General features: G+C 42.2%; 1 protein-coding gene across 2 annotated transcripts in view; it reads left to right on the forward strand.

The window, feature by feature from the left end:
* The first annotated feature begins 2945 nt into the window (after window positions 1-2945).
* Window positions 2946-25139, forward strand: part of rasa2 (RAS p21 protein activator 2) — a 38329-nt gene continuing 16135 nt past the window's right edge. Inside the window, exons 1-16 of one of the 2 annotated variants that reach the window (XM_028961723.1) lie at window positions 2946-3062; window positions 9073-9196; window positions 10548-10651; window positions 11110-11204; window positions 14015-14091; window positions 15506-15589; window positions 16526-16598; window positions 16831-16907; window positions 18187-18288; window positions 19949-20102; window positions 20181-20329; window positions 21431-21545; window positions 22290-22364; window positions 23010-23133; window positions 23389-23495; window positions 24880-24966. In XM_028961723.1, the coding sequence (XP_028817556.1) occupies window positions 3005-3062; window positions 9073-9196; window positions 10548-10651; window positions 11110-11204; window positions 14015-14091; window positions 15506-15589; window positions 16526-16598; window positions 16831-16907; window positions 18187-18288; window positions 19949-20102; window positions 20181-20329; window positions 21431-21545; window positions 22290-22364; window positions 23010-23133; window positions 23389-23495; window positions 24880-24966 (1605 nt within the window). In that variant the 5' untranslated portion in view covers window positions 2946-3004. Of the gene's footprint in view, window positions 3063-9072; window positions 9197-10547; window positions 10652-11109; window positions 11205-14014; window positions 14092-14266; window positions 14648-15505; window positions 15590-16525; window positions 16599-16830; window positions 16908-18186; window positions 18289-19948; window positions 20103-20180; window positions 20330-21430; window positions 21546-22289; window positions 22365-23009; window positions 23134-23388; window positions 23496-24879; window positions 24967-25139 lie in introns of those variants that run through there. The other variant, XM_028961724.1, reaches the window with a different exon arrangement.

Genomic DNA, 25139 nt, shown 5'->3' on the forward strand with positions numbered 1-25139 from the left:
AGCGCACGGTGCACACAATGAAATGTGCAATGAAGGGTGCAATTGGGGCAGTGGTGGCCTAGCGGTTAAGGAAGTGGCCCTGTAATCAGAAGGTTGCCAGTTCAAATCCTGAGCCGCTAAGTCGCTACTGAGGTGTTACTGAGCAAAGCACCGTCCCCACACACTGCTCCCCGGGCGCCTGTCATGGCTGCCCACTGCTCACTCTGGGTGATGGGTTAAAAGCAGAGGACTGTGCACTGTGTGCTGTGCTGCTGTGTATCACATGTGACAATCACTTCACTTTATAATTATTTATTATTATCTGTCTTCTGCTTTTAATCATCACCCTTGGTGAGCAGTGGACAGCCATGACAGGCGCCCAGGCCTGTGTGGGGATGGTGCTTTGCTCAGTGGCACTTCAGTGGTACCTTGTTGAACCAGGATCCTTCTGATTACAGGGCCAATTCCTTAACCACTAGGCCCAAATAAGCATTTTCATTTTGTATGTGCTTCTGGCCATCATGACGTGTTTCTTTTTATTTTTTAAGGCTTCTGTGCCTTCCTCAGCCCACAGCTTGGCATGACATGTGCACGTACACACTGCAACATTCTGCATTAGATATCAGAAATCAGACGTATTATATCAAGTATTATTCTAAAAAGGAAAATACCTGCAAACACACAGAACATCAATGCATGAGCACAACATTTCACATTGCAATGTTACTTTGTTGCTGAATGTGAGGATAGGGTGGGGGTGGCTTACGTGCATGTGGGGACTGGGTAGGGATGATTTTGATGATTACAGGCACAGATGGGGAATGACATAATTATGAATTGCAGCATGGTGCTTGTTCACTAGTGTAAAGTCATGTGTCCGCAGGATTTACGTAAATGCGTAAAACAAGAAAAAAAAAAACGCTTGGTAGTAATCTGTATCATTTAGAAGAGAAATGGTTTTAGTACAAAATTTGAAGTATGCTTTTGGACAAAGCCCCCCCAATGGATTCAAATCCATTTTAGAATAAGGCTGTAACATAACAAAATGTGGAGAAAGTGATACTGTGAATACTTTCCGGATGCACTATACATGCTGTTAATGAACAAACATCATGCATATTGGCATAACACCTTGCCAACATCTTTCATCCACTCTACCCTAGCAAGTCGTGTCAATATTGCAGATGGAGGAGGCACCAGATTTTTTTGACAGCATGCAAGGCCCACAAGATGCATTGCATCCATGGTCTGGACGTGTATGTGTTGTTAACAGCACATATATTCCAGGTTCTAACATAAGCTTTGAATGGACATCACTCCAGCACATTTATGTGACCAGCTTATTTTAGTAGTACATATTTTTAAATGCTTTTGTGAATTTCTATTATGAGTTAATATTTTTCACACAGAATTCCAGTTTCAAAATTGGAGTAGCCCGACCGTGATTGAGGCATGTTACCTCCTCATTCTGGACGATTTAAACTCGCAGAAATCAATACATCTGTTAAATTTTGATCTTTATTTGATGTTTGAAATATTAAATATATATCCGAAAAGTTGGTTTGACTACATCTGATCACTACTGAACAAGCCGTACACTTAGTGTGTTGTGTCTTAGCACCAATTAAAAATAAAGTAAAAGGAGGATGAGACTGGAATGAGACTGTATAGAAAAAAACATCTTACAATTCATGAGTGAGCATTACCTCGCCCTTCAGATACAGATGTTGTGCTCATAATGCCTTCTCTCCTGACCTTAACGTCCTTTGTAAGGCATTGAATGACCGAATCTGAGGACAGGACAAGACAAGACGCTCTCCAGACCATCTGCAATAAACCATTTTCATTAATACAGACTTGATATCAAAGAGATAAAATATTGGGGGTACTTGAGGGTCATTCTCCTGCAGCATGAACCTATGGCAGATCAACCGGTCTGGTTGCCTGAATCCACACAAAGACTTGGCAAAAGTCTCATGCTGGATGCCCTTCTTGACGGGCTTCGGATCGGCACCAAGAGAGGGACACGTGGCTGGGGTTACATCAATAAACTGATAAAATAGAAGAAAGAACAGCTTTCTAGCAATCCAGCTTCCACCAACATACCACTGGCGCAAGCTTTCTCGTCATATACCTGATGTTTCAACCTAAAATCATTCAGAATCACTCAAAGCTGCCTAAACTAACCGAAAAAAAGGTTCACTGCCATGTGTACTTAACCACCTGAGATCTTCCCTAAAATTTTCCCTAAAATAAAAAAAACAAAGGATTGTGTCTCCACCTTTCCTCCTCCTCTGTTTACCTACAGTTTCTGTCCTTGTAACAACATGCCATGGTGACATCAAGATCTGTTGGCCAACTAGTGAATAAAACACTCACATTATGTCTTAAATTACATGGCAAAAATGTAGGTCATAGTGGGCAAATTTGACAATTGCTTTAAAATGATTGGGCAGATCAACCTATACAAGACGTAAATATTTTTCAGCCCAATGCAGCCAAACTCAGAGAAAATGACCCCGAAACCTATGATGTAGAAATGCGTCATAATCCCCAGTCGCAGAAACGGTGTGATTTTGCCCCCCATTCAGTGCCCGTGGAGTTAAAATGTCACCTGGCCATGGTCCTGCCTGTGCACAGTGATCATATCTTCTGGTGACCTCCTGGTGACCTCACAGATCAAATGGAATGAAACAGTGGATGTTAAACTTTTTAATCACTCAAAAAAAGTGAGAAAAAAAAAAAAAAAAGTTTGTGCTGCAAAAATGGGGACCCAGAAGGAACGATTTGGGACCCACGGAGGTGAAATCAGCGGCCTCGATTTTGCGTTTGTGTATTTCGTCGCCTGTCGCCGGTTCCAGGGACCCGATTCACGCCCGAGTCCCCGCTCTGATGTCACCGGGCTGCGTCGACCAATCCGGGCCTGCGCGGCGCTGCAGCGGGGCTGGCCGTCAGCTCGCATTCATAAACGGAACACACACACGCACACACACACACACGCACACACACACACACAAGTTGAACCATGGCGGAAGAAGACGACGCGAGAATTCGGGTTTTACAAAGCCTCCGGGGAAAGATATGTAAGTACGCCGGAAACCTCCGGGAGGAGCGGGGGCCGACGCGCGGCACGACGGAACGCGCACACGCGAGGGGACCGAGGGGGCGACGGCCTCCGTGGGCTCGGTCGGCGGCGCCGAGGCGGCTCCTCATGCGGGCGGAAGGGAGGCGACGTTCGGCTCCCGAGCTCCGCCGGGCTGCCGGGGTCGGGACCGGGGCGAAGCGGCGGCGGCGAGTCGCGCTCCCGGGTTCTCGGCGAAACTTGCGAAATGTCAGCGGCAGGAAGTTGTCTCTCGTTCACTTTGCTCAGAAAGTCATCGAGGCGACTAATCGGAACGATTCGACGACCTTTACGTCGCGCTGGTCGAACTCCGACTTCATATCAGCTCATCAGCACAACAGAACGCGGCGGGTAGAAATAATGAAAAAAGGGACTTAAACGGTATTGAACCCAAATAAATCAATGTCGAGCCGGATAATCGCGATTCTGCTCCGCCGTAATCGATGGATCCGCTTTACCGCCCTGTGCTCAGCACCAGATCAGGTCTTATGGCACAAGGTCAATCGTCTGACCTTTTCTCCTCCTAGTGAACTGGTTTGCCGCTTCCCGACTCCGATGGCCCGATTGTGGTGGTTTTGTATGAATTTATGAGTTAATGATTTAAATGGGGGTCCCCGCTTTTAAGAAGGTGGACCAGAGTTGGACTAGTGAAGAGGTGTGAGCCTCCAGTAGATATGGCCGTACTGAGCCGGATTAGAAACCAGCGTAGTGCCAGATCAAATCCACGAATGCCTCTTAAAATTACGATTAATGCTGAAACTCGTATGGTAGAGTTTGTATGGTCAGCAGTGCTGCTTATGTGCCAAGTCGTCACGCCACATACACATACGTTGTACATATCATCATTTTTTTCTGATTAACGGTGACACGTCAGGCGTTACTGTGTATTAGTATTAATAAGCAATGTTTTTTTTATTTTAGCATTTTCCTGTAGTTATGTTTGATGTTCTGGAGTGATGTTTGCCTCTTCGTTTTTAAGTCTTTCAATCTTTAAAATGCTGTGCGAAGTGTGGCTTCGTTCTTGTACCTTGGGTCTCAAACTTTGGAACGCTCCGCTCCCTGTGGTATGTCAGGGGTATCCGTGATTATTGTTAAAATTCACGGCTTGTGTGTGTGTCAGTATGGACTTTAGTTTTGTGCATTATTACCATCAGACATTCAAATAGCTTTATATAAATGACACACATAGGCCTAATGTTTTATAATATTTCCTGAGGTGGCACTCATCATGAACAATTGGCCAAATACATAAATGACTACAGTGCATGTCTTACTAAGGGCCTAGAATTTTGGCCAACAAGAACTACGTTGTAACCTGTTTTATTTTATACCGGTCCAGTTCCATTCTATGGCCTTTTGAAACAACTGCCCTATTAATCCTTAAAAAACACCAACATTCCTGGGTCACTTGTGCAAATTGAACCAGTCTGCAATTCCAGAAAGTGAATATTGACTCTGATATATTGTTGGGGTTTTCTTAATGTAAGGCAGCACAAGAATTTTAGAATAGGGGTGTCTAAAATACTGTAATATTTACACAAACCACAGACTAAGGTAAGGTTGAGTGACTGAGCAGAAAAGCAGCCTTTGGTGCGCTTAAACCACAAACAGGATGCTGCGAATGGATTGATGTTTGCTGAAATCTCCCCTCCGCTGAGCAGAGTAACAAGTCTTCAGAGTAGCTTTCACAAAATATTTAATTGACCTATTCATTACCCTCCCGTTCGTGCTCGTGCTTTCACTAAATAACCAGACTTTACAAGGTCTGTTCTCGTGAAGCATTTATAATTAAAGACTAATTAATAAGGTAATAAACACATCTTATTCTGTTGTATGGCATCTCTTACAGTAGAATTTATAGTAAAATAATGTGTGTGTTTTTATTAGATACACGCCCAACTGTATACCTGCTCCTAGTGTGAATGTGTTGCATCTGATTTAGTTTAGTAAATCCGAAAAAATGCTTATTATTATTTTAATTGGGCACCTATTAACTCTTGCCTGTGCTTTTGGTCAAGGGGAAACTACACTGTTTAAAAAATTTAAAGCAACCAGCTGTGAATCATTTTTAAGTTCTCTCAACTTCATGCCTATGCCACAAGTACAAGGGCATGAAGTTGAGGGAACTTTAAGAATGTTTCACAGCTGGTTGCCTTAAAGTAAAAAAATTTTGTTTAAACGTGCAGTTGTGAAATCAAAGTTATTAAGCCACGTTTGGTGAAGTTGGTTTTGGTTTGGTTTTCAGCATCTAAACAATCTCTTGATTACTATCAATCTCTTGTATTATTATTATTATAATAATAATAATAATTATTATTATTATTGTTCCTTTGCATGTTTTTTAAGTCTTATTTTATTATTTATTCAGTTCTCACAACAGGACCAACAGGGTTGAACAATATGGATATAGAGGCTTTTATGGATTTCCAGAGCTTTTTCCATTTGGAATTTGGCAGTGGTAGCCATACCTGAGTTTATTATTATTATTATTATTTTACAGACCAAAGAGCGGGGGTGAAAGTAAAAATGAATCAACATTTTTCCATTTGTGTTCTGTAAATTGTGTGTAAATACATACATATTTAAAAAGTAAATCACGATTGAAAAATATTGGTCTCTTAATTTATCCAAAGACATATTACATGCGCAGAATGTAACTTAGCCTACAGTTTCCCAAATCTGTTTATCAATCTGCACTTTTATAAATATTCACAGAAATAACACCAAATCCATGGATGTTCGTCCATTGTCTCACTTGATCACTTTGTAAGCCAGAAAGCTATTTCAGTTTCTTTGGGTGGGGAGGAAATCTGCATCATTGTTATATTTTTCTTTTTAAACTGTTTGTGGTAAATGTAGCTCATATAAGAGAAATATTCATGTTGAGTTGTATGTATTAAACAAGAACCACCACTTTTTTGTCATAAACAGTTTGTCATTTTATTGACATGCTGCACTGGTTTTGTGTGAAATATAATGATGTTGGATTTGATTTATTTGAAATTAGTAAGCAACGTTTGTGTACAATGTAGTAATTATGAAGGACTGATTTAAAAATATTTTTTTTTTTTTGGTGCATCTCCTACCCCCCACACCCCTGCATGGCACTTCTTCCTCCCAAACATGCGCATTTCCATAAACACAAATGAAGGCATGCTGTTGCAGCAGCAGGTGTGCCAGCGAGGCGGGCTCTAGTGAAGGCCGGCCAGGGGAACAGCTGCGGCTGAGATCTGGACGCGGGGACGGGGGTGAAGGTGGCAGATCCTGGCGTCTGGGGCACCCTCGGGTGACCAATGCACCGACGATGGATCAGCTGCAAAAAGAGCTCCTTAAAGAGGCGTCATATGCCTGCTTCTCTCTCTCACTCTCTCACTCTCTCACTCACCCACTCAGTCAACTGTCAATCTAGTCCTTTTCCTGTATGCAATTTAATTTGCTTATCGGGCTTTTTTTTTTTTTTCCCGGCTTAACGTCTGACCGTTACATGTTTATATCTCGGGGTGCCAGGTGCTCTTTTGCCGTGCATGACATGACACGTGTGTGTGTGTGTGTGTGTGTGTGTGTAAAGGAAGTGAATCATCATTTATTATTAATGTTATTTTCGACTGATGAACCTGTCTGTACAGGTCACTATAACAACAGAGCCAGGACAGGGAACGGAGAGAGAGAGAGGTGTGTTTTTATTTATTTATTTATTTATTTATATTGATGACTATGATAGTTATGGACCCTCCTCCCTTAAATTGCAGGAGGTGCATGACTTTTATTTTCCTGCTCCCTGAGGGGCATGAATCCATTCCCATATCTGGCTAAAGAAGTATTAGCAGCGGTTTGGGGTGGAAGGTTTTAAAGTAAGTACTGTCTGGTGGATTTCCAGAATGAAAGTTCACTTCAGAGGAACTGTGTTCGCAGCATTTGATCCATTTACTCATGTATTTGCTTATTTCCTGTGAACGACATTTGTCCTCTGTGATGTGCTGTAAGACTGTTTGCCGCATTTACTGCGTCACCACAGTAGAATTCCGAACTTTGATGGAGTGAACCACAGACACCGTTTCCTCCTTTTAATGCAAATCCACAGTAAGCGAAAGAGGCCAGTAAAATAAGCCTGTTGCTAAATCCTAGTGTTTCGTAACATGGTGACACTCCTCTGACCTCTGACCTCGGTCTCAATATGAACTTATTAGCTCCCTCAGTAACTGTTAGTAACGAGGGAGGGCACAAATCAGGGGAAAAAAAGACCAATTAAATCTTTTTTTATGTCGAATTCGATGAAAGTCAATTAACTGTAGTGAAGGCCGCCAGACAGGCGTCCTGAAGCGGGAGGAGCCAGAGAGGACAAGTCCCCGGCGGCTCCGGCCCGCTCGGCGTAGTGTTGTTTGTGTGTGGCTGAGCGCGGCTGCGGTCTACCTTTCCTTCCGTTGCTACGCTGAACGTACGGCGCCTCTCTCCCGAGAGCGTGTGTGTGTGTGTGTGTGTGTGTGTGTGTGTGTGTAGCTGTATTAGAGGCATGGGACGCGAGGTGTAAAGGCGCTTCACGATGTCCCCGAGAGAGCCACCGGGAGTCTGTGCGGAGTTCTCCCTTCCTGTTTGTGCGAGTCACAGACGTGAGAAAACAAAATTGTCGCTTGCAACTCGGATGTGGGGGTTGCAGCGATCGATAGCGTGTATTTTATACAGTAGTGTGCTAAATGATCAACCAATTAAACAAAACCACTGTTAATCCAAGCTGCATGCAATGTAACAACTATTGCAGAATTCCCTTGTTTCCATGAAACGATGACATTGTGAAGAGAAAGTGACACTGTTCTCTTAATACAATATTGTTCTCCATCTTGCAGGAGATCATTTTTATTCACCAACTGTTCTAAATGTTCAGCAGGTGCTGTGTTACAGTAGCAGTCACCTCCTGTGATATTCTGGGGGTTAAATTATGCAGCTCTGCACTGAATGCACAGTGGTATTATTATTATTACTGTTTTACGAGCGTTTGGTTTTAGTGTCAAACCCGGGACCGTTTCCTTGTCCCGGGAAAAAGTAAAATCTCTGTTGAGACAGTGCACAGTTAGCGTGACCTACACCTGACTCCTTACGCCGTGTGTGTGTGAGAGCAAAATGTGTGTGATTTTCTGTTCGCATCCAGTGTGTTTGTGTGCTGAGGTGATATTTAGGTGTCGATGTAGCAGGGAGGAATTCTAAGCTTCCCGTCTGAAACCACAACTTACGCCAGGCTGCTCTGGGCCGAACCCGCATCCACTCCATTGCGATCACCCGAAATCCACCGCTCTGGCGCTGCATCGTGCACGAATAAATTAGAAATTAAGCAGGTTGTGCTACCGTGCTTTTCTATTTCAATACAGTAATCATAATTCATTACGGTACATTACGGGTCAGAGCCTAACCTCCCTAAAGCACAAGGGTGGTAGTAGCCTAGTGGGTAACACACTTGCCTATGAACCAGAAGACCCAGGTTCAAATCCCACTTACTACCACTGTGTCCCTGAGCAAGACACTTAACCCTAAGTTGCTCCAGGGGGGGACTGTCCCTGTAAATACTGATTGTACGTCACTCTGGATAAGGATGTCTGGTAAATTCTGTAAATGTAAATGTAAAGCAGCTTAATTAATACACAGTAATGAATTAAGTAATACTTGCATTTGCATAATATTGCATTTAAGACCTAAGATATGGAAACAGGAAATAAATAAAATTTGGTATCATCGTGGCAACATGATTTAGTTTACTTACTTTTGTATACATAACATTTTATTTGAAATGTTTTCAACATTAAGGATTTGCTGTTAGGACTGGGCTCTATCTGTGTTAGGAGATGGCTACGCGTTTGCTAATATCTGTATCTTGATTATTCTCTTCTTGCTCTCATGTAGGTGATGTGTTTTGCATGTTGGCATCAGTAAGACATTATTGGTTTTCTGATCTTCATCCATTGCATTTGTCTTTGTTTCAAAAGGTGAAGCAAAGCACCTGGGCCCGAGTTCTGGGCCGACCCGACCTCGTGACTTCAGCACATTCTGTACAGTTAACCTTGACCAGGAAGAGGTGTTACGGACTCAAGTGTGTGAGAAAACCTTAAGGTGGGTTACACACACACACACACACACACACACACACACACGAGAGCTGTGTTTTATGGAAGGCGTCCTAAAATGACTGCATTTTGTAGTTCTAGAAACTTGTGGAAATATGTGGAAGAAGGGAGTCATCTGGTGTTTGCCTCATCCTGCACACACACACACACACACACACACACACACTCAAGGCTTTCCTTCTCTAGGTATTTCACAACTTGGTGTGTGTTTCATCTCTCGCTTTTTGTAAATGTGTTCAAAGGCCGCTCTTTGGCTGCGTGAGGAAGTGTGTACACCCACGCACTCTTGCCTTTCGCTCTCTACACGCTGTCTCAATATCTCTTTTCCTTTTTTTAATTCACTCCATTTCTTTATTTCTCTCTGTTCTTTTTCTTTAGGTCTGCAGCACTCCTTTTTTATGCTTCCCTTTGCCTAATACTAGGGGAGCATAAAAGTGCAGGGAAATATATAATATATATAATCTTACACACACACACTCACTTACTTACTGTCTCAGGTTACTGCATGTTGGCCGAAATCTGGATAGTTTATCTAAAAATACAATGTCAGCATAACCCATGTGTGTAGACACTAAATGACTGTACCTGATAACCTAACATTATGACCACCCACTTAATATTGTCCCCTTTGTACTACCAATGTCTCCAAAGCAGACCTCTGTTGTCGGTAGCAGCAGATCCTTTAGGTCCTTTCAGTTGTACAATCTTGCATTGTGGATGTGGGGAATTTGGAAGTCAACACCCTTTCAGAACAATCTTTCAGCAGGTGCACCTCACCAGGCTGGGTTCACGTTCTGACTCTTCAGTCAAATTTCGGCTCTCGCAAACCCCATGAACGGTGTCTTCAGAACGCTCGGTGTCATGATTATGTTTCTCTTTTGTAACCTTTTGACCCTGTAGGTGGTTCACCAGTTGTTACTGGAATTTTATGACTCACTGATCCAGTGTTCGCCATTTGGTCCTTATTAAAGTCCCCGTTTTCCACCAGATGCCACTGTGTTCTTCATTTGACGTGTCTGTGGATATAAACGTACCAACCGGAAGTGTAATCAGTGCCGTTCTCTCACAGCACCACCTGAATGTGAACAGTTAGTCAGTGACTGAGTGTGTTGTGTGTGAGTGGGAGGGTTTGTGTGTTCAGGAAAGGTACTCTTGTGTCTTTTGAACCCGCCATCAAAAAAGAAGAAAAGAAAATCCTGAATCAGAGGCCTAGTTTCAAATGACGCCATGACACAGTGCCTACATTTCTTTTGTCTGGTTTGCATTAAAGTAATGCAATTTCAATGCAATTTAGTTTTACATGATGAGTGAAACTGCATTGTGCTGCTGTCTTGCAGCCCACTGTATGGAGAGGACTTTTACTTTGAAATCCCCCGGCCTTTCCAGTGCCTGTCCTTTTATGTGTATGCCAAGGGTGTTTTCCAAAGGGATCTGCCAGTAGGTGAGTGTGGTATTCCACCCAGATTTACTCGATATAACTACTACATTTGAGAGAAATGAGTTGAGAAATAATTGACATACTGGTGTACGCATATATTGTTGCAAGTTTGGTCCAGGACTCCCAAAATGACTGTGCTTAGATTCACTGTCTTTAAGGAGGACCCAAGCCTCCTCAGAATCAGTTTCTGAGCATCATGTTTTTCACATGTGACAGTGTTTGATGAATTACTGCTGACTTAAATCCTACAGGATCACGTGAGAGCCGTCACTCGCTGCCAACAGCAGATCTATAGTCACGGACATTAGTCCTTTAATATCATAGTCCTCTATAGCAATTTTGTATATTGTTAGAACAATATTAATCAAGCACAGGAATGGACGCTTTTACACTTTGTAGCATGTACAGCGTGCGTGTTTTTTGCAGTACACTTGACCTAATGTGTATGTGTCCACTTTCAGGGAAGGTGGCAATTCGGAAGGAAGACTTGAGCAAATTGAGTGGAAAGGAGAACTGGTTTACTTTACAGTCCGTAGACCCCAACTCTGAGGTTCAGGTGAGTGTTTCCCAAGGGTTTGGAAAGTAATGTAGAACATAATCCATCAAATCATAAGAGGTTGCTTGGTGATTTTCTGGCAGCAGCATAAAAATTAAAATTAAAAAGTAGAGCCCGTTGGGGCTCTGTGGTGGCCTGATCTACAGAGTACACGAGTTTCACGCGGCACGGCATCCGGCGGCCATGACGTGCGATCGGTACAATTCTACACACACATGAAGCGGAAATAGAGGAAAAGCTGAGTGTCCAGAGATCTACAACACGACATTATCTTCTTACCGGGAGTTTATATTTTCTTCCGCACTGAGCGCTGCGATGCACCCAACTCGTTTGGTCCGATCAAAGAGTCCACACGTTGTAGAGTTGTCAATCTGTACTCAGTCTAAATAGTCCCGCCAGGGTCATGTGAAATGTGAAATATTTAGTTTTACACTCAGTATTGCTGTTCACTGTTTATATTTGAATAAAGGTTTTGACCTGCAACTGTTTACCAATTTTTACCTGAATTAATAATGAAATAATGTTAATAGAAAGGTATTAGACATTAAAATAAATTATAATTCTATAAATCAAAATAAATTACAAATGGTATTTAATTTTATCTTTTTTCAATAGAGGCCTCGAATGGAATCTTTGTATTGTTCTCTGATTGTAAACTTTTTCAATAGAAAACGTCTAATTTCTAGATAAAGCACTGAAAAACTGTCATTTACTTATTCACTGATTTGTATTACAGTAGAACAATAATGTCAGTTCAATTCTTTACCTTCGGTCATTGCAGGGAATTTTGAGAAGTTGCTAGTGGTTACAGGCAGCCATCTTGGAAGAGAACAATACAAACATTTTTCTGCTCAAATCGAAGCGTCCACACAGGTGTACAAGACCTTAACTCTTGTATTCAAAAACACGTGACCGTGTAAAAAATGTATGGCATGCATTGTGATTCGTCAATATAGAGGCACTGATAATCGTAATCGGATCGTGAGGCCATTGGAGGTTCATACCTCTATTGTTTTCACCTCTGACCTTAGCGACCATGCAGGGGAGCCTAAGTGTAATGTGGAGTGGTTGATTTTGTCATTGTGAGAGACTGCAACAAAGCAAATGGTGACTCAATGAAATGTGTCCTCTGTATTTAACCCATCACCCTTGGTGAGCCGTGGGCAGCCATGACGGGCGCCCGGAGAGCAGTGTGTGGGCACGGTGTTTTGATCAAGGCAACCTCAGTGGCACCCTGACTGTTTGTGATTTGAACCTACAACCTTTCAATTAGGAGTTCACTTCCTTACCCTCTAAGCCACCAATTTACCATTTAAATGAGGCATTCCTGAGGTGCTGAATGAATCTTAAATACACCTAAACCTTTACATGTGCATTTCTAAATGCCAAACATGCCCTCATGCAGGACTGGCTTCTGTAACTCTCCACACGAACACACCACTTTATCTGTCTGTCCTCGCTTCCTGTGTGTGCTGAGTCACCGTGCTTGGTGTGGTCCAATTGCATGGTTAGTCACCGCCTGCACAGTACAATGGCGGCATGGTGAAGTTAGTCATCGTCAGCCCGCAGTTGGCTGTAGTGCTGGCGTGGACCTCTATTCACATCCTGTTTTCTCTCGTCTTTCTCGTGCACCTAGCTGTTCACTTTGCTGAAGGCTGAGCCTCATTTATTTGATTTATTTAGTTTTTTGTTGAATTCATTTAAAACCAAAGTGAAGGACCAAAATTGCATTGTTAATAATTTCGATTTGCTAAACTGTCACAGTTCATCAGCTCGTTTCCTATGTTGGGCAGACCTTGACATTTGATTCCATGTCACAGGGTGGGTGTAGTGGGCATTTGTTTCGTGCGATGAGAGGGTTCTCCAGCCCCGCCATCTGCCCCCTCCGTTCGTCCTTGCAACAGACAGGCAGTTTTTCTGAGTTAAATATAAATCCTTCCTCATCAAATAGCCCCCAGTTTGTCCTAAGCATGGGTGTCAAACCCCTTATAAACTACAGATCCCACAATGCAGTGCTTCAGTTGCCTTGCAGTTTCCACCTTGACTGTAAATGGGTTGTGAAGCAGCTCGAAATTCTTTTTTTGGAGTTTTTAAAAATCTCCAAAGCGTTGTGTGGACGTTGTCAGCAAAGTGTGCACTGCATTATGGGATCTGTAATTTGTGTGTTATCAGGTCCGACATCATTGCGGTACGTTATTCCGCACTTGATGCCCCTGCTGTTGATTAACCATGTGGGCTGATGATTAAGCTGGAAGGTATATACACTTCACTGAAGAGTTTTTTTTTTTTTTTTTTTTTTTTTACATGCAGGAACCAAAAAGAAAATGCCATTAACGATTGGTCACTTAGTTGACTGTAAGACCGCTTCGGCTCTTGCTTCAGGCGAATCGGGATGTCTCTTTTTCTGTCAGTTGGTTTCTGTCACAAAAAATGGCCTTATTTGAAGGCGTGTGTGTGACCATGTTTATGCATGTGGAGCATTTCATAAGTGAGTAGAAGGTAAGAAGTTCTATTAGTGGAAGCACAGCGATCCTCTGGCATTTGTGACCTGTCTTAGTTTCACACTCTCCCACACTCCCACACACACATGCACCATTTTACATGCTTGGCTGTTTTCTAACCACATCCGACCTGACAAAAACACTGCGGCACGCACTGCTCTCGATTTACATTCAAATGGGAGCTAAAGTCATGTGTGCGCTTAGTTTGAACTAGAAAAGCCTTTTAAAAAAATCTTGTCCTTGTCTAAAGATATAAATGAAAGAATAATCCAGATCAGTGTGTGGAACATCTGTCTCTGTTTCTGTCAGGGAAAAGTGCATTTGGAGATGAAGTTGAACGAGCTGATCACAGAGAACGGCTCGGTGTGCCAGCAGCTGTCAGTCCGGTGAGTTCCCATCCTTCTGGCTTCCAAAACCTGAAGAGAGCCTGACCAAATTTCTGTGATTGCTTGCTGCTGAAGGCCAAACAGGCTGTGGTCAGCACTGTAGGATGCACCTAAATCAAACTGACCCTTTAAACAAGTGCGTGGCTTTACTGGCACATTTATGTTCATTCAGAAAGTATGAGTAGATGCCCTGGCCGTCGGTTCCGTATGATTGTTACTCTCATTGTGCTCTTAATGGCAAGATTAATTAGAAAAATTGTCCGGTGTTTGGGCATTATCATATCTTGAACTTGCACAGGAGCATTCTTCTGTCATATACTCAACGATTTAAAGCGGCGTTTAGGTATTTACCAGGAAGAACAGCAGCACACACACACACTCTCTCCAGAGTCTCCAGAGAGCACCATGGATCCCTCCAGAGAGAGAGAGACCACCATGTTCTACTCCCTCTGAGCTCTTCCTCCATGACTAGCCTCCTGCCAACCTGCCTCCCTTCACCGCAGTGCTGAATCGGAGAAACAGTGTCTGCGTGTTGGATGCAGCGGACTTCCTCTGCGTATGTGTTTGCATACTGTAGGTGTGAAAATGAGTGTGTGTGTGTGTGTGTGTCGTGTGTAAAAACTGTGTTAATGGCCATGCACACATTCATTCAGACTCAGTCAACAGAAGAGGAAGCGATGGCATCGCGACAGGAAGCTAGAGCTCCACTTCCTGTGACGACCATAATGTGATGTGGTTTTCAATGCTTTCATCACAAAGATGCATACATGTGCACACACACTTTCTTGCTGTTTCTCTGTCACTCCATGACAGGATATTGACATGATTCTTCCTCATTATAAAATATGAAGAATATGAATTGGAACTGTTCTGAGCTCATATTATTCAATTAAAAATTTGGAGGTATGTTAATAGTTTATTTATTCCATTTATTACTTCTTGTTCTCCACTTCCTTTTTTTGTTTTTCTGTTTATTCATCACAAGCGAGTTTCTATCAATAATGGATTTCTAATATATCTTTTTTTAAATACCGTCATCCTAACCGGATTTTCCGATCTTATCCTCTCGGCTGGTGTGTGTGGAGGCTTGTCAGCTGGTCCTTTTCAATAAAGGTCGGAAAGGCCAGTAAATTCCAGAGTGTCTGCAGCCCAACAGAACCACAGCTGTCACAGGTTTCAAATCTCCGAACCTCCTTCCCAACGGGACCTGAAGACTTTTCTACAGATTGCCTCCTTGCGGTCTTAACGCCTGACGAATGAACCATTGATCTCATGCACTACGCGATCTCATGCACTAATGTTTCATTTTCTAAAACGTTGCAGAAGATCTCTGAAATCTTTCAGTTATAAAGCACTGGGTGAGCGTGCCGCTGTCCTGTTCTCACTTGCAAAGTGTCTGTGCTGTTTCCCGCAGGATTATCGCGTGCCAGGGTCTACCTCTGATCAGCGGGCAGAACTGTGACCCCTACGCCACGGTCATGCTGGTTGGCCCTGCAAGGTAACACCTGCCAGCTCGGCCTTAACTCTGGGCTTTATGCATCTGGTGGCCCCACAGTAACCATCTGCCACTGCAGGCTCAGCAGAATCCAGCTGAACCCTGTCTAGGGCTGGGCAATATACCGATATGAACAATATGCATTGATTTCTTTGTGCTAAGATCATACCTTTTGGTGGTCTTTATGAGTTGATGTTGCGTTTTTAACCACTGGTCTTCTGGAGAAGCGTCTCTTCCATTCCCTTTATTAATAGAGACTGTAGGATGTGGATTGGTAACACTACATAACACTGCATTTATTACAGTAACTACGAACCAATGATATGAGCCTCTCTGGCTTGTAGTCATTTTAGCTCACTGCTGTAAATTAAATGGAGAAAAACTGATCATTAGATTCTCTGAGAACATGAACAGGCATATTTTTACCCAGGATAAAAAGCAGTGGCGTGAACGTATGGACTTCACGTCAATGTCACGTTGCCTCAAACACGTTTACCCATTTACCGAATAAATCTAACTTTCCTGGGTTCATAAAAAATATACATATATTTTGGCTGCTCACTATATAATCTCAATTATATACTCTTAATTTTTTTTTAATTATGGCTACAGATTTTTTATTAAATAAATTTTTACCTCATATTGTAAAAATCTTATTGAATATTTATTTATTTGTTTGTCCTCAAGGCCAAGTCGTAACTCTTGTTTTCTCCTTGCCAGCCTTGGACTGTTTGAAGATGTAGAATGCGATTTAAATGAAAGTGATTATTTGACGTGATCCACAGCATAGCACTTAACCCTGTCAGTGGCTGATGGATTCAAACCTGCGACTTTCCAATCACATTTCCACCTCCTTAACCGATCGGGCCACCACTGCTCAAATATATAACTTCATGCAGAAACTAGTCACCATTTAACCACGATGATTCCTTAATTTAGGTCAGACCAGAGGAAGACGAAAGTGAAGAAGAAAACGAGTAACCCTCAGTTTGAGGAGACCTTTTTCTTTGAGGTAGAGCAAACAAGACTCATTCTGTGACACTGATGCAAAAACACACCAGAAACTGAATTGTGTTTATTGGTGAGCGTACACATACAATCATTTGATTCCGGCGGATGGAGTCTGTCAAGCATAACAATATAGTGTAATATCTTATATATAAAAAAATACAGCGATTACAGAAATACACAAAAAGACATTTAACTTTCTCTAGTTGCAACTTGTCCACTTTGTCCCTCCGTAGGTCTCGCGTTCCAGTAGCTACATGAAGAGAGCCCATTTTCAGGTGGAGGAGGAAGACATTGAGAAGCTGGAGATCAAGTGAGTCTCCTTCATCTTGGATGTTGTTTGGTTAGGATTTGTGCCTGAGCTTATTGTCATGAAGCAGAATATTATAGAATGAGGACCTTTATATTGTAGAAATAAGACTTTTCTTCAGTTATTAGCAAAGGCAAGTGCTGTCGTCAGGTGCAGCTACGTCCATATACGTTTTAGTAGTTTGATCTCACACTTAAAAAGCACGACCAATCATACTATTCTTGTTCTTTTTTTTTTTTGTGCGGACTATTTATTTAGTTATTTATTTATTTTTAACTAGCGTATAACTTTTAGCATTACGACTGACCACCTGATTATTAGTGGGTCTCCATTTGGCCACAAAAAACTTCCCTCTAGACCTCCTAGATTTGAAGGGAACATTTTCTGAAGCAACACACTGCCTCTTCTAATAGTGCATCATCAGACCAGCACACCTATTTGTTATAGATATTATTTATCTATATATTTTATATATATATACATTTTCTTTTCTTGCTCAATTGTGGTGTGCCCACGCTTTTTGTGATGGACACTGTGTTCATCGGTTCATGCTTTGGGCACAAATTTGGTAGGTCCTGCCCACTGCAGACCAAGTCTTCTGCAATCACAGCCATCGAAATTTGGCTCTTTTCAAGCTCATACAAATACTTTAATATAATATTAATATACAATATCCCACCTGCTGTCAAGGTGCAATTGTAGCGAGACAGTCAATTTTCTTCACGTTACCTGACAATGTTGTGGTTGATCATTGTATGTTGTGAAATTCTAGTGCTAATTTCCATCCAGCATTTTAGGTTAACAATCAGCAGGTCTTAATAAACCAAGCGTAGGAACTGAGAACCCCGACTTATATCTGGATTCATAAACTAACCACACCCACTCTTTGACTGTCTCACATAGCGCTCTGCTCGCTCAGTGAGGTGTAAGGTAGGCTTGTCCCCGAGCGGCTCAGCATCAGATACTGATACGTGAGACGTGTGACTGCATGCCCTGAAGCTGTTTGGACTCCTTGATTCATTTCTTTGCATGTCTTTTTGAATTGAAACGTCCCTGTCCCCCATCCTCTTTAGATTTATGACACAGGTAAGGCTGATTTTGATTGGTTTATATGACTCTCTGCAGTTTTGTGTGGCAAGTCTGTTACACTGTCTCTGACCCACTTGCCGGTGAGCTAGCCTGTAGCATGGAAACACGTGTGTTTGTGTTTGTGGATGTGAGTGTGTGACTTTGTTTTGCGATGTAAAATTAGCTTCTGCTCTTGTCTTCTGCTTTTGTTCAGGGTTGACTTGTGGAATAATGAAACAATGGCTCCTGATGTCTTCCTGGGAGAGACGCGAGTTTCATTAAAGATTCTAAGAAACGATCACGTACACAAAGCCTGGTAAGAGCAGACACTCGCAGGGACACACACAGACCTTGCCCAAAACAGTAAATCAGCTGCTGATGATGACTCAAAGTGAAGTCCTTTGTGATAGACAGCACATGGTGACACAACGAAATGTGTCCTCTGCTTTTAACAATCACCCTGAGTGAGCAGTGGGCAGCCATGACAGGCGCCCGGGGAGCAGTGTGTGGGGACGGTGTTTTGCTCAGTGGACCTCATTGGCACCTTGGCAGATCAGGGTTCGAACCGGCAACCTTCTGATTACGGGGGCCACTTCCTCAACCACCTAGGCCACCACTGCCACTGCGGTGACTAATAATAGTGAAAGAAATCAGAATGATAGTTCGTCTCTGCAATAGTCATCACACACACTTATTCAACAGGACCGCTGTTACATTGTGTCTATCCATGCATGTTGTACACGTGTACTAGAGTTAAGGTCTGATTACAGGGTGGTTACAGACATGTAACACCCATGAGGATGGTCTCAGTATGGAGTATTAACTGTTTTGCATTGTGCTCCATTCACACGGGCCAAATTTTCTGTAAAAGTGAGACACACTGTGTGTCAATGCGACTATGGCACTTCCGCAGCCTGTGTCCTTAGACTGCTTTGAACACAAGTAATTGTTGTGTAAACGTGTGTTTGTGTGTGTGTGTTGTGCGGGTGTGTGTTGGACAGATAAGGCAGTTCACTGATTGCAATCTGAATGTTTTGAATGGGGGCAGTCAGACTTGAGCGTGGGTGAGAGTTTGCATGGAGCCAGCTCTTACACACGCACATGCACACACACACACACACACACACACACACACACAGTGGCGTTTTTTGATACGGGCAACATTGTGATGGGGTGGCATCATGGGCATCAGCTATATAAATATATTTTATGCCCATGCTGCATTTATGATTGCATAGCCACCGATCCGTTTTCTATACCCCATTTGCGGGGATTAGAGCGGCAGGAGATTCTCTGACAGGCTGAAGTGGCATTTAATAACCAGCTCACAAAATAACACGACGCTGAAGTTATCGCCTTATTGGAATTAAAAACTGCTCAGTATTTAAATACTGCTATTCAACACTGCTCAGCAATATTTAGTTCAAATGTGAAATTTTCTGGGAAAACACTCTTCAGCCAGACAGGTAACATTTGATACCATTTCTAAATTTCAGAATTTTGAGTGGGCGCAGAGATCATATTTCTGTATTTCTGAAACAGATTTTCTATGCTAGACTGGTAATGCAGCATGCTGAGCAGTATTTAAGGTGGAACTGACCATTCCAAAAAAGGGGAGAATGTCAGCATTGTGTTTTACTTTGCAAGGCCACCCATAGTTATTCTATGCCCCGTTTGTAGGCTCACATTCACAATGCAAGGGCAGCATGGGCACGTGCGCACCAAAAAAAATTGCCGATGCCTGTGATGTCGCCCGTATCAGAAACCGCCACTGCACGCACGCACGCACACACGCACGCACACACACACACACACACACACACACACACACACACACACTTGCTCACAGAGAGAGGACAACTCCACACTGCAATTGCATACTACTCTGTACACCACAGTGACTAAAGTGAGTAAGTGGTTTGTAGCAGTAGAAGCAGTTTTTTTTTTTTTTTTATGTATGTTTCTCTTGATTTTAGGTACTTGTTGCAGCCTAAAGGGAATGGAAACAAGCCGAAACCAGAAGATTTGGGCTCTCTGCGTCTGAACATAACATATACTGAGGACATAGTTCTTCCTTCTGCCTGCTACCACTGTTTGAGGGCCCTGGTCCTGCAGTCGCCTGATGTGAAGGTATCACAGTGCTGCCCCGGGTGGGTGGAGGTGAACAATGACTTGAATGAATGATTATGCATCGTCTTTTCTCCTCAGCCCATCTCTGCGTCGGCAGCTCATATTTTAGCTGAAGTGTGCAAGGAGCAGTACGAGGCCGTGCTGCCGGTGGTTAAGCTGCTTCTACACCACAACCGCCTTGTCCCGTTTGTGTCCTCTATTGCCGAGCTGGAGCTGGAACAGACACAGTCAGTAAAACACAGACAAAATTCTAAATACATACACTCCATAACTTATTTTCGGTCTGCTCTGATCGTCATCATAAAGGGACAGGTTACCTCCCGTTTCTCATGCTTTTTCCGGCCACAGAATTTCCCACCCTTTACCTTTAGAAAGTAACTCCACTGACCGGCATTCCAAACATGCGAAGCATTGCAGTTGCTCGGTGATGTAAAAATGAGCTCAAATATATTTTTTGGATAGTTTAGTCACGCGAGACTCTGAAGAACCAGTGGGTTCAAAAAACGCAGACACGACTTCCTGTCTGTGCCAAGCATTGTGGTTGGTGAATGGTGTAGATGATGTCATTTCCTCGAATGCCCCTTGAACTTCTATAGTCTGCTCTCCTCCCCTCTTTTCTCTTCATTAGCATTTAAAGCTACAGACACCGAAATGCTGAGTCCTGGGGAAATTTAATTGTGGGACTGGATCAAAGTGGCTGTAATTCTGCACCAAGGCTGAATTTTAGAAAGAGACTTCAGATACAGTATTTGGGGACCAACAAGACTGATATAAAAGCAAAAAAAAAAAATTAGAATAATGTGATTTTTTCATATATTTTTCATTCTGTCTTTCACGGTTGAAGTGTACCTATTCTGAAATTTTCAGACCTCTCTCATCGTTTTAAATAGGGCATCTTGCACAGTTGCTGCCAAATACTTTTTGGTCTGCTGTATGTACTATAAATGTGTAAATACCTCCATTAAACAGGAATATTTTTGTTTGTTAAATAAGTCAAATAAAATCAATATTTAGTACTTTATTACTTTAAACGTGTTGCTTTGTGGGTGGTAGCTATGTCCTGAGTCTGTCACAAAAGTTTTGTGTCTTGATATTTGTTGCGACAAGGGTACACACGTATCCATCCTCTACATACCTTAGCATGCAGACATAGTTGGTTTGTCCTTCTCCACTAAACACAATGCACAATATGCATTTAGTTGTCACAAATAGTGTTTGCTTGACTGGTTATGGTTCAGCATCCCCACTTTTACACATTTACTCCTGTCTCATCAGTCCATCACTTTTCATCTGTGTGTCTACCTGACCTCTCTCTCACTCTTTCTCAGGGAGGCCAACACCATTTTTCGGGGGAACTCTTTAGCAACACGTTGCATTGACGACATGATGAAGATTGTGGGGCGGAGCTACTTAGCAGTCACCCTGAAACCTGTACTGGATGAGGTTTGTCTCTTTTATTCGTTCCACACGTGTTTAGTTATTTAGTAGCTGTTATTTTCTTACCCCTTAAAGGGAATTGCAGCTACTTCTGTGTTCTGTTGTTTTAACTAATATATAATCATGACACGGTTCTGCCGCTGGTGAAGATGGTGGAGGACGCATTCACACGACTTGTACATAAAAGGGGCACTTATTTACAAAACATAGATCAGAACACGCATGGCAACATGGGACCAGGCATACCCGCATACAATGACCCGACCAAGATTTATACAGATAACAAGCAGCGCACACATCCGGAGTGCGTCCGGAGTGAGCAGGTTTTCCACACCCCTCAAGGTTTAAAGTAACACCTGTCCCATGTGTTCCTGTGCTCAGGAGTTTGGACTGCTTTTGAAGGTTTGACTTCATTGAAGTTACATGAGTGGACCAAACCTTTCCATATATAGGTATTTAAAAAAATGTGGGAAAAAAAGTTGCAAAAAGTCATCTGTTTTTTCAAATTACCAAAAAAAAAAAACAGAAAGCCCCAAACAGATATTGGCCAACATTTTAATAAGTTTATCTTGGATTTAGAAACGAATAGTTGTGTTGTTACCATGATTTTGTCACCTACGCGGACTATTTAAATACCTTTTATACTGTTCTGCAATGTGCTGTGCACTGCATTTTTTTTTTATTACAATTGCAACTGTGTGTGTGTGTGTGTGTGTTTGTATCTCTTTCTCCATTTTACCCTTTAAAAAGATTTGTGAATCAAACAAGACATGTGAGATTGACCCAGTCAAGCTAAAAGATGGTGACAATAAGGAAATCAATAAGGTAGGAATGAGAAATGTTTTTGTTGGTTGGACTGTGTAAAATTATGTAAATAATAAAAAAAAAAAAAAGTACAACACAAGAAAAAGCTAAATGTGATCCACTAATACCTCTTAAAGCCTAAAGCAACACTGAAATAAAACTACCATTACTACCATCGTGTCCCTGAGCATGACACTTAACCCTGAGTGTCTCCAGGGGGACTGTCTCTGTAACTACTGATTGGAGAAGGCCGTCTGGTAAAAATTGTAAATGAAAACGCGTAGATTCATTTCCTTGTCATGATTATATGGCTGGTTAAGATAGTTTTCTTCTTCATTGAATTTGCTCTGAATTACCAGCGGTGTTGGTATTACTTTAGAAATGGTAGGAATGAGAAATGCCCTTTTTTCATTTGGTTTGACTGGAAATAATGCAAAATGTGACAGCAGCAGAAGGTCCAAAACAATTCAATATTTTTTTTTCTTTTCTTTTTTTTTTTTTTTTTACATTTATTTAGTTGCTGAATTGGGATATTAGTGGGATCTAACTTTTAAACATGAGCATCGGGCCAGAGCGGAACAAATGCATTTTGTGTCTACAAAATCTGAATATGAAAAGGCTTTGGTCAATACTGATCCGTGTGTGTGTTTTTCTGATGTCCAACAGGAAAACCTGCAGTGTTTTGTGCAGAAGGTGTTCTCGTCCATCACCCAGTCCAGTGCCAGCTGCCCCCCGCTCATGTGTGACGTCTTCAGATCGCTCAGACAGATGGCCTCCAGGCGCTTCCCTGGTGGGTGACCTACTGCTTCAGAACAAGCACGATAGCCACACACACACACACACACACACACACACACACACACGGACCTCTTACACATCAAAATATACTGGTACACAATCATGCACAGTCATACACTAAATCACTTTCACACTAAACAGCTTTGACCACTGGGTGGCGACAGTCACCTTGAGATCTGCTTTCACATCTCTCTTTCTGTCCCTTCTGTTTCTTTCTTTCTTTCTTTCTTTTTTATTTTCTTTATAGCGGACCCGCATGTGCAGTACTCTGCAGTCAGTAGTTTTGTGTTCCTGAGGTTCTTTGCTGTGGCGGTTCTGTCTCCTCACACATTCCAGCTCCGCCCACACCATCCTGTGAGTGTTATGCACCTGAACACATGCATCATTCCATGTCTTTATCCCGAAATAGATGCCTTTTAGAAGAAATCCATGTCTGAAGTATGGGAGAGCTAATAAGAGCCGGAACTACAGGACTGTCTCAGCCAAAACTGAGTAAAATTGGTACAAAAGTAGATCTGTACTACAAATCGTGTCAGTTCACGTTCGGCGGCTTCAATGCGTGCCTCTCCCAGGTCAAGAAATAACTTGTGAGCCAGCAAAATAGTTTATTAAATCCATACAGATGAACCTTCAGTTTTCATACAGTAACTGCTGATCAGTGGTGGCCTAGCAGTTGCGGCCCTGTAATCAGAAGGTTGCCAGTTTGAATCCCGATCCACTGAGGTGCCACTGAATACTATCCCCACACACTGCTCCCCGGGCGCCATGCCCACTGCTCACCAAGGGTGATGGTTAAAAACATTTGCTGCAGTGTTTTACAATGACAATCACTTCACCTTCACTCACTTATCAATAGGAGTAAGTCTTTGACTGCATACACAGATTACATATAGTGTGTGTTTAATTGTGTGTATTTGCATTGGCAATAATAATTATACTGTTAATTGATGAATAAGGGTTAATAGAGAGTGAAGTGTTTGTAATTATATTGTATCTGGCTGCCCAAAATATTTTGACCTGTACATTTTTAGTTCATCAGCCATTGCAGGTTTGCCTGCTGCATGGTTGTAGTGTTTAAAGTGTGTCTAAAGACTAGAATACAACTTTGCATAGATGGGGTATAACTGATTGTTGCACTCTGTCAGATATTATGCTGTCGTTTTACCCATTAGTGTCCCTACAAACTATACTTTAACTGAGTTTAAAGTGACAAGGACAGTTCCCATATGTGCAACATTACACATATCCTGCACGCAACAGGCCAATAAAACCTGGGCACACTTAAACATTTTGGGGGTTTGAACCACAGCGTGCTGTTGAAATAATGTTTAATGTGCAGGATGCACATGATAACTACAAAGCATTTTTGAACATTACTGTAACAGCATGAGGTTTAATGTCTTGCAAAGTACTGCATATGAACTGCAAAAGTGTAGGTTTCTTTGTGCAAAATAGCAGGAATAAAGGAAGCTGCAAGTCTTTTAATAGACGTTAAAAAGGGACTAATAATCATAAAACCAGTGAGTAAATCCCATAAGCGATGCAGAACAAGATTTCTTTATGGATGTTTTTTTGCTCACCTCATACCTCTCTATGACACACCCTTTTATGTGTGTCTCACTTTGTGGGACCATAAGAAAGATTTTGTCTTGGATATATACTTTTGGCTTTTTGCTTTTGTCTGTGTGTGTGTGTGTGTGTTTCTCAAGAGTGTATTTATTAGTGTTTCCTGTTTCAGGACCCAGAAGTCACTCGCACCTTGACACTCATCTCCAAAACAATTCAGACTCTAGGCAGCTGGGGCAGCCTCTCCAAAAACAAACTGGTGGGCTCCACTTTACTGACGGAATGCTTTGCATTTGATATTATTACACGTGCATGTATTTCAACAGTCGTGAAAAAAAAAAAGAAGCAAGATTAATAATGTAATGACTGAAACAGCACACAAGGTCACAGAGAGATACAAGATACAGTCTCACAAGCACAATTACATAGAAA

Source organism: Denticeps clupeoides, chromosome 19, assembly GCF_900700375.1.
Source record: "Denticeps clupeoides chromosome 19, fDenClu1.1, whole genome shotgun sequence".
Taxonomy (NCBI): domain Eukaryota; kingdom Metazoa; phylum Chordata; class Actinopteri; order Clupeiformes; family Denticipitidae; genus Denticeps; species Denticeps clupeoides.